Raw genomic sequence first — 10,069 nt, 5'->3', positions numbered from 1 at the left:
GGATTCGGTTGTGGTATTAATTAAATTGAGTGCTGATTACCATTTCTTATTGAATTAATCTATCAACTTGCTATCAAATATTTTATTTGACAATACCACAAATTGAAAAAAAAAAAGTTTAAGAACTGTCGATGTCTTTGTTCCCCAAGTAAAATATGATGTTGGGCAGTAGATATGCAAACCTTCTTTCTAGGTAGTAGATATTTGGGATTGAGACAAATGAGATCTATTTTAAGGAGAAATCGGTGGCTGACTTGGCAATTGGTATATTAATGATTGTTTATTGATAATTGAATGAGTACGCGTCAAGAAAGAAAAGTTGAAAACAAAAGAAAAAGGCAATATGTTCTAAGAAAATGTGTACATCATGTGCTAATAGTGAGAATTTGGTTAATAATTTAGAATGGAAATGTATGCAAAATATGAGTATGGAAAAAGTTAGCTTCTCCAATAAAACCGTGTAGAACAATATAATGATTGTTCGTGTCGAACTCTCTTAAGGGAAAAAAAATGCCTCCTTTAAAATTGACGAAAAAAAAGAATATGAAATTATCTAAGCAAGAAAATTTTTCCAATCAGCCTCTTTTTCCTTTTTGTCAAAAGAAAGCTCATTTCATTCAATTAGTAAAACCCAAGGGGCCTTGTAAAAAGGTTTCAGTACGTAAAAGTTCCAAAAGGATTAAGGGAGGTGAAATAACCCAAATCAGTGGAAGGGAATTTCTCCTATGGCTTTGGCCTTCCAGTCAACATTGGGGTTGCCTCTTTATAGCAATGTTGAACCTAGATATTTGAGAAGTGGAGCAACAGACCATGACACTTAGTGATCAGTATACAAACTTCCCCTGATACTGACTGACCAATGATTCTAGGATTCAATCGAAAGATTTTCTTTTTTGGCAACAAGGATACTAGGTTTAAAGCGACGCATGACACTCCATCAAAAAGGTGATGAAGCCTGAACAGTTCTTGCAAATCCATCGATGAGCCTTGTCGAGTGATCATGACAAACGCAAGCAATGGTTCCATTCGTTGATCAACGATTGTATGCTCCGTTGATTTTCATTTTCAATGCCCCGAGCTGCGGTGGAGACCAAAAGTTCTGTAGGTGTTGTGTTTGCTTCAATTCTTGACAAACCTTATGTCGAAAGTTTAATATATAGATCTAGGTCGTCCGTGGGTATAACAAGAATAAATACTCTATTGTCTCAAGGATGCCTTCATTGCACAATGTGCATATCGAATCGGGTACAATTCATCTTCCAAATAGGTTCTCCTTCATTAGTGGAGTGTTTTGACATAAGGACCACATACATAATTTGACTTTAGGGGTGGTACACAAGTTCTATATCTCCCTCCATAGACTGTGAAGAAGCTGAAAGGAGGAAAATGCTTGAATCTAGCTAGGCTTGTCATCTGACCCTCTTATGCGATTATTTCCTCTTTCGATTGAATATTTGTTTGATTAAATCCATGTCCACACAATATGATCTTTTGCTATATGAGTTGTCACTGGAATGGATGGGATTTTATCAACAATTTAATGTCAAAATTATCCTCTAGAAGCTGAACATTCCATGAGTTCTCCTCCCTATCAATTGGGTCAACTGCACAAGTGGTTCACCTCTAGGAGCAAGACCTCCAAGCACCCATCTTTTTCAGCCATTTGTCTTCTCTAATTGTTATGTTAGCTTCATTACGTACTAAACAATGCACTAAGTGAGAGATTAAATCCCTTCCTGCAAGCAAGCTCTACCTTCCCTAAAAGGGGCATACTCCTTTTTCTGCATGCCAAAAGTCTACCCTGGGAAAGTAAATTCATTTCAATAGCCCGCACCAAAGTGATGAGGGGTTTTGAGTTAGTCTCCAAGCTTGTTTTCTCAGTATTGCCTTATTAAAGGGAAAGCAAATTTTTGAAACCTAATTCTCCCTTTTCTTCAAATGTAGTATAGGTTTAACTTCATTATTCTTCTATCAAAAAGATGCTATGCTCTATAGTTTTATAAATGAATAAGCGCACTAGAAATTCTTAAATTTATTATGAAAGTGTAATCGAATCTTTGACCTTTTAAAAAGTACACTTGCCATAAATAAAAGGAAGAATGAAAAAAAAGAAAATATTAAAATATTAAACAATAAAAGTAATTTAAAATTAAGAATTAAAAAATTCATATTTTTTAGTAATTACATCAAACTTGCAAAGTTCTCCACAATTTCAGGCTTATTGCAGTAGATGTAATTCCTTTTGCCACCCCCACTAGTTGTGGCCCGAGCACTTAAACCAGGGTAGCCATGATCAGCCTTCACCAAGCATATATTCGCCATGAAATTGAATTGCTCGTTGTTAACAACGAAAGGTTGTTTTGCGTACTCCTCAATTGGCATCCACTACAATCAAAATAATATACATCCAGTTCAGTGTATAGATTTGGCCAAAGAAAGAACTAATGAATGATCATCTTTTAACACCGCTACTACATGACTATATCCTAACAGGTATCCAGTGAGGTCACTCGTTGTTGATGTTTTGAGAAATTATACATTAAATTTTACTAGATTCATTGTTTAGCACAAATGAGCAAGAATGCAAGATTAAAGCACGCAGCCCAGTGTTGTACGAGACAGCCCAAGCAATGATTGAATTATTAAAAAGTCCTCATACTTCCACCAAAATCAACGATTTATGCAAGTGTGCAATTTACCTGGGCTGCCTCAATCTCTACATTCTGTTTATCAATAGCAGATGATTCTGGCTGAAGCACGCAAAGGAAGAGCAAATCCGACTTTGTGAAGAATGATTTGTGGCTCTGTCTGTGATCGAACATAAGAGATAGAATGTGAGAAAGCGAAAGCAAATTTGAACATCAGAAAGCTAAACATAGATATCTAAATAAAGACCAAAACATATTAATGCACAACAATCTGAAATAGAGGATTTTCTTTACCTGAAACAAAGGATTTCGACAAATTTAGTGTCTACCTGTAGATCGCAAAAGAATAAGTCTTTAGTTGGAATTCTCAAGTGAAATGCCTCAGATAATTAACTTTTCCACACAACATAAAACTCTTCACTTACTCCGGTCTCTTCCTTTACTTCCCTGACAACTGCATCACATATATCCTCACCCTACGGGGATAGATTCACAGTCAAACCATTGCATTACATATCGATACTTCTAATCTAGCACTTGATATCTTAAACACACTCACCTCGTTCACAACTCCAGTGGGGAGTTTCCATACACCCTTACCTTGGAACCAACCACTATGCTCTTGGACTACAAGCACCTAGAAAGGAGGGCAATGTTTTAAATTCTTTGAAGTGTTGAGCGTCTGTTTGCATAAGAATCACGCTAAAGACAAGATACAGCAGTGCAGAAGAGTTCGCCAAACAAAAGTTGGTATAAAACTTCACTGCATTGTATCTCTTCACAAAGTAAGGCTGTTATTTACAGGCTGAATCCTTTAAAAGATGAAAATCGATGGAAGATTATGTGATTGCCGCTAATATGAGAAGATTCATCGCAATCCAAATGCTAATATTGCCTGAAGTCCATTACTAAATGGCTTGTCATAGATATAACCTAGTCTAACCAAAAGATTATAGCAAGGCATTGGCACCAAAGACTGATTTTATTAGGATAAAGAAAACAAATCCAATATCTCTGCTTATCCACAATGGCAACACGCGTATAAATCCAATGAACATCGAATGCAGAAGTTCTCTTCCCAGGCGAAGTTACTGTGATCCTACCTATTGTTCTAAAGGATTCAATGCCTATCAAGCAGGCTGATTTTACACACTGCAAATCTCTAATCTTACACACTACTGCAGAGAGAAGTGTCTGGTGCTAGATTCCAACTCAGAACTTCTAAGAACAACTGAATGAGCAAACCAAATGTTACATTTCCATCTCTTTGCAAGAAACGGGAGAATGGCAAGGCAGAAAGTTACCTCTCTTTTATCATTCAAGACAAAAGCGCCAACGCCCACCCTATGTGAAGCATTCATAGGAAGAGTATCCAGGGTCTCAGCAAGCCAGCGGACAAGCATCAAGTAATTTGGTTCAGCATGGTGATACCTAAATCCTTCCTGCCAAATTACCAGACAATATTTCAATGAACTGAGTATTTCATACCTAAAGCTATCAAACTTTCTGCTAGAAAGCGATTTAACAAGAGGGGCCAATACTAAATCTTGGCCATGAAAAAACACATACACGTACCTTCACAATAATGTCAACAAGATGCGAATATTCAATGGGCAATTTGATCCACACTCCCTGCTTCCCCTGCAACCAAAATATACCCAGTAAGAAGAAATGCAGAAGAACAGATTGATATTGTTACAAACCGAAAAAAACAAGACGAGACCAGTGAAATACAAGTGCGGTACCTGTTGTTTCCAGCTTGATATTGAAGCCCGGAGCAAAGGGGCAAAGACATCAGCGTCCATATGCTCCTTCATCTCCACAGTGACTCCTCCATATGAATCCTGAAACCCATCGAGCAATTGAATCTGCTCGATCCCACTATCGTTATGTTCAGTCATGCCTTGCCTCAAAGCTGACGATGCACTGACGGACTTGAATCTGATGGGAAATGGCACCCTAGGAGCTAAACCTGGACAAATGAAGCGACCATTCATCCAACTATTAAAGCAAAGGAGGAGGAAGACTTCAATTGTCTCTATTTACTAAGTCAACTCCCCTTGCATAACACTCTCTTGGGTGATGATGTTCCTTGATTATTCCCCTAATTTTTCTCACTATATATTTGTCCAGGAACAGCCAAGAACCTCACCAGTCACTCAACCATTGGATACGCAAAGCCCAAGCGCATCAAGACAGCGGCACCCACGAAGAAAAATAAAAGCTTTCTTAAGAAAAAGAAAGAAAGAAAGAACCAAACACAAAGACCAACTAAATTGCGAATGTCCATGGATCAAAGAAATAAAGAAACGCAGGAGGCGGGCAATTGGGTAGGCTTTGCCGTCGTCACAGACGATGGATTAAGCAATGAAAACTCGGGAGATAAAACCAAATGCATCGATCCACGCGTACCCTCTAAAGCCCTTGGCTTGCGAGGAGTCAAAGTACTAAAAAAGAGGCCTCGGACGACCGGTCTCGGGACGGAGCCCTGGCGCGCGAGGAGGAGCGGGTCGAAAAGCCTGACGCTTTTCAGCCTCGACATGAACATCAGACGGATGGGAGATTATAAGTCGTTCTCCAGTGTACTGCTATCGCTCCAACGGCTAAAGCGAAGTGAAAGATGGGGCAGCAAAATGGCAGAATTATATAGAGGCTTGCTGGGTCTGCGGAGTTGAAAAATCTGGGGAGAAGGAATGGCGGGTCATCTGGTCTTCGAAGATTTGCTGCGAGCGTTCAACCCTTTTGGTATTAGACCTGCACGGACGCAGAAATAACCCCGTCCGACATAATGAAATTTCTTTTTATAATTGCGATGTTTGTTATTTCATTCTTCATCATCTTCAAGTTTCATGTATAAATGGGATAATGGTATAAATAGTTTTTAAACTTTGATCTAATGTGTCATGTGATTTTTGAATTTTGAATTTATATATTACAATCTGTTAATTTTAACTCATTATGTAATGTGATCCATGAACTTTCAATTTATTTAATATGGTCTCTAACTTTTGATATATGTTCAACCTAATTTCTGAACTATATAAAAATGTTCAATATTATCATTTCATTAATTTATGTGCAAAGACTATATTAAATATTTTCATATAGTTCAAAAACTAAACTGTACATTTACCAAAAAATCAAAGACCAAATTGAACAAATTAAAAATTCAAGAAATATTTATGTCATTTTCCCTATATGAATTGTGCATATCTTTAATAGATTATAGTTGATATCATCTTTATCTTAATCATCTTATAAAGCACGTATTATTTTTTAATCTAGAAATATATGATGAAAATAATTAAGGCAAATTATTATTGAACATTTGAACAAGTGGATTACATCTAATATTCAACTAAAATTTATCTTGTCACATAATAATCAATCTTAGACACCAAAGGCTCATTCAATAAAATTATAAAATGGGGCTACATATTTAAGCCCTAAATATGTCCACAACTTTAGTGTTGAAAATGGAATTAAATGGTGGTTTCAATATGAATAGTTAGGGAGATTTTTAGTTCCTTATCAATCATGAATCAAACATTATTAATAAGTTTTAGCAATATAATTGGTACAACTCTAATTCTCACTAAATATTTTCATTTGAATTTAACTAAGCAACTCTTTCCTTATAAATCGTAGTACTTAATGTTGTTATTCAACATGCCCTTAATATACCTAAACTCCTTTTATTTTGTAAGGATCCTATTAATGAGATTAAGCATACTTAATACGAAATTTATACGATTTTCAAGACATCAATTGCGACATGAGAAAAGACAAATGATGAGGACCCTTATTAACAAATTCTTGTTAGCAACGATTTCGTTTGCTTCGAAAGTGGCAAGCTCCTATTGTTGTGGACCATCACCCTATCATTGAAGTGTTACTAACGATGTTTTCATAATGTTTCTTCCCCTTCCTTCTTACGTCTGTTGATTTTGTAATACTAAGGGCCTTCCGTGTTTGAATCTCCTATCGAGATTGACCAAAGACCGAAGTTTTATAATATTATAGTCATTTAATTGACCGATGAATCCCAGGAAAATGGAAAGAACAAGACTTTGAGATTGGAAAATGACTAGAGAAGAGGCAATGGGAAGATCATCGAAAGCGTCCGTCGTCTACCTCTTTTGTTCCCGGTAGCTTCATGGAAATCTACCTCTCGAGAACGAGTCAAGGTAACTGAAAATTTATGTCAAATTCAACGGAGGGGGACAACTGCCTAAGGACGGCAATTTGTCGACCGTGTTGGGTAATGGTCATGAGAAAATTAATAAATAAAAGAATTAAGCAGTCCGGAGTTGTTGAGCTTCTTTAATTTATTCAATCACACGCCACTGAAATTTTCTTTTATCCAATTGCATACTCAACTGCTCCATTCCCTTCCCTTAAATATACGAATGACCCATTTCCCTTCTAATACATCATCGGGTCACAATAAAAAATTGAGGAAAAAAGCATCCACGAACCTAAAATTCTAAATTCTTAATTGTACGACATATTTACCCTATAACAACATTCGGTTAATGAACATCATTAAAAATCTATTTTCATGAACATGGCTTAAGCAAAATAAAGGACTTCATTTTAGCTGGAAAATCATTTAATTAAATTTTGATAAAAGGTCATACAGTAACAGTTTTGCGATTTTTAATATCATAAGGGTAAAAGTAATATAGTTAATATAGTTTGAGATTTTTTTATGCTGCGAAAAGAGATTAGGTTGAATGTAAATAGTTTGGGTTTTCTGGTTTTTTCCTAAACAAATTATAATAATAAAAAACCCCAAAAAAGAGGGAGAGTCGGGGGCTAAGGCTGATCAGGGAAGGAGAAGATACCTTGGTCGGTGGCAGGGGCCGTCCATCCACCGATGACGGTCCATCGAACCTCGCCGCTGCCTCGGCCAATCGCCGCCGCCGCCGCCGCCGCCGTATATGAAAGAGAGAGAGAGAGAGAGGGACGGAGAGAGAGACGCGCGCTCTTAGATCTGTTTATGGTGGCTGCAGAAAAGGTAAAACACAATAATCGGAACCGATCTCAAATAAACAGCAGGCTCGAGCAGATCCATGGTCATCGGGGTTGCTGCCCTGCTCAACCTCCGCCGCTTAGACCCACCGTCGCTTCTTCGCCTCGCCGAATCAAAGTCCGCCGCTGACGCCGGCAACAGCGACAAAACAACCTCAGAACCACCAACGTAGATCCACTCGATATCTCTACCGGAACAGATGGTCTCATCATCCCTCGCAAGGAAAAACCCATGACCAAGTCCCTCCTCGGACGCTTCGCATCGCTCGCCGCCGGGGGGGTCTCTCTCTCTCTCTCTCTCTCTCTCTCTCGTGCGTGCTTGTGTCCTGCAATGAAGGGGGCGGCCGGATCAGGTGACCTTGCGAGGATTTCCGGCCCTCCCCGGTGCATGGCGGGCGGTCCGGCCACCTCTTTCGCAACAGCAGCCCCTCCCCTTCCCTTCCCCCGCCGGTCCTTATTCTTTTATTTTTTCCAGAATTCTATCTTTTTAAATATAAAAGTATTATGAATTTTATGTCCCATCAACCTTTAACGACAGCGTGATGAGAATTAATTTCAGTTTACTTTTTTTTTTTTTTTTTCAGTGAGACAACTTGGGGTTAGATCGAATTGTAAATAGAGTTCTTTTTTCGCAATTAAAACATAGAAAACAATAAGTGCCAGTGAGATTAAAATAGGGCTGAGTCCAAAAAAAAAAAAAAAAAAAAAAACACCAATTTTAGATGGAGGGACAAATCTAGCCCAAACCTTTTTTTTTTTTTTTGTCTCATTAAAAAAACACAAACTTTATGTTAATGAAAATTTGGTCCAAATCTTTTTGTTTCGTAAAAAGACACTAATTTTAAGGTTATGTGACAATTCTAACCCCAATTTTTTTTTATTATAAATAATCATAATTTTTCGTTCTTATTGCAAATCTAACCTTATCAGTAACTCTCTATTTGAAGTTACTTTATTTTGAGAAAAAAAGGTTTTAGCCATGAGCTTAACATATCTTATTCATGGTGTCTCTCGATGAGTAGTGGTCTAGAGTTTCATACTATGACAAAACAACAAAATCTAGCCAGGGAAATTCAATTTGGAAATTTTTTGACTTGTTAGTGAAGTGTGATGAATAGTTTTATCATTATTCTCTAAGCTATGGTTCAAATAAAAAGACAATGAATAGTGTTTTAAATCTAGCCAGCAAGTACACATGAACTTATTATTAAGGATAATCAATGGATCTAAGTTAATGGGGGCGATTTAGAATTTAAGTAAAATTTTGTGATTTTTTTTTTATTGAGACATAAAAAATTTGGGACCAGAATTGTTACTCGATCTAAAGTTGGTACTTTTTATATGACCAAAAAAAGTTTGGATCGGATCTATCATTTGACCTAAAGTTGATACTTTTTATGAGACAAAAAAAAGTTTGGGCCAAATTTTCCTTTAAACTAAAGTTGGTACTTTTATTTTTGGAATTAGCTCGATTAAAATAATGAATATAAATAGATGAATTGTAAATAGAGTTCGAGCTCAAATATCATTATTCATTATTTATAATAATAGACAATTAAGGACTTTCTCAAGCGCAAGATTTTATTTATTCACTAGATATTTTGAAAATAGGGCGGTTGAACTTGAGCACTCACTCAATGAAATTGAATAAGTAAAAAAAATGAAATTGGATTTGGTTGGATGGTACTAATTAAATCGAGTGCTAATTACCATTTTTTTATCGAATTAATCCATTAACTTGCTATCGATTTTTCTTTTTGGATTCGACAATACCCCAAATTGAAAAAAAAAGGAAAATTTTCAAAATGAGGACCCAAAGTGCCATCATTTTCTCAAAATAGGACATAAAGTGAAGTTTGTCTCAAATAAGGACCCAAAGTAGTCATTTAATCTCAAAGAAAGATCTCACTCGCCGGCCAGTGAATAGATGCATCTTCAATGTATATTCCAGTGCCCTGATTATGGTATTTTCATCCTTTTCTTTTTTTTTTTCATTTTTGGTTGCCCTATTCATTGTCTTCTTCGTCCCCTATTCACATCTTCTTGCCCATATTAAAAACACCAGACTTGGGGAAAGGCCAGTGAGCACCGACCGCTAGTAAGGGCGACGAGGGCTCGACGCCCATCAAGCGTGGGCTCTACGCCCATCGCCGATAGTGGAAAAGGGCCATTGAGCCCTCGTTGGCCATGAGGGAGGGCGGCCATCCAAATCGAGGCCCTACAAGAAGGTCCTCGAGGGCAAAAGGGGTAGCTGAAGAAGTCATCGATCTAAGAGCAGTGGTGGGAGGAAGGGATGAAGAAATCGACGCAAGCATCCCAATCGTAGTCCTAGCAGAAGACGAGGTTGTTGATGGAGCATCGGGCAGAGGTGGGGGAGGTCGCCCCTC

The 10,069-nt window shown here is 37.5% G+C and overlaps 1 protein-coding gene across 2 annotated transcripts; it reads right to left on the bottom strand.

Annotated features, from left to right (window-relative positions):
• Window positions 1-2,100: 2,100 nt before the first annotated feature.
• On the bottom strand, window positions 2,101-8,149 carry LOC104456588 (nudix hydrolase 7). 2 transcript variants are annotated; one of them, XM_010071406.3, is made up of 10 exons: window positions 7,496-8,149; window positions 5,061-5,402; window positions 4,394-4,620; window positions 4,224-4,289; window positions 3,953-4,090; window positions 3,208-3,285; window positions 3,074-3,124; window positions 2,943-2,977; window positions 2,700-2,808; window positions 2,101-2,385 (listed from the first exon to the last, which is right to left on the bottom strand). In XM_010071406.3, exons 2-10 carry the CDS (start codon window positions 5,194-5,196, stop codon window positions 2,182-2,184), a joined length of 1,044 nt encoding a protein of 347 aa, XP_010069708.2. In that variant the 5' UTR covers window positions 5,197-5,402; window positions 7,496-8,149; the 3' UTR covers window positions 2,101-2,181. The 2 variants fall into 2 exon arrangements, with proteins under 2 accessions (XP_010069708.2, XP_039155028.1); XM_039299094.1 differs by lacking the exon at window positions 5,061-5,402 and having other exon boundaries at window positions 7,496-8,147.
• Window positions 8,150-10,069: the final 1,920 nt, after the last annotated feature.

This window comes from Eucalyptus grandis, chromosome 8 (assembly GCF_016545825.1).
Source record: "Eucalyptus grandis isolate ANBG69807.140 chromosome 8, ASM1654582v1, whole genome shotgun sequence".
NCBI classification, from domain to species: Eukaryota; Viridiplantae; Streptophyta; class Magnoliopsida; order Myrtales; family Myrtaceae; genus Eucalyptus; species Eucalyptus grandis.
The sequence above is the reverse complement of the archived record's forward strand: the minus strand, read 5'-3'. Positions and strand labels throughout refer to the sequence as shown.

Excerpts from the sequence above, each read along its gene's own strand:
- LOC104456588 (XM_010071406.3), bottom strand. The coding sequence starts at position 5,196 with ATGTTCATGTCGAGGCTGAAAAGCGTCAGGCTTTTCGACCCGCTCCTC. Across the intron at positions 3,286-3,952 it reads TCTTGAATGATAAAAGAGAG|GTGCTTGTAGTCCAAGAGCA; the intron begins GTAACTTTCTGC and ends CCTCCTTTCTAG. Across the intron at positions 2,978-3,073 it reads AAGTAAAGGAAGAGACCGGA|GTAGACACTAAATTTGTCGA; the intron begins GTAAGTGAAGAG and ends TGCGATCTACAG.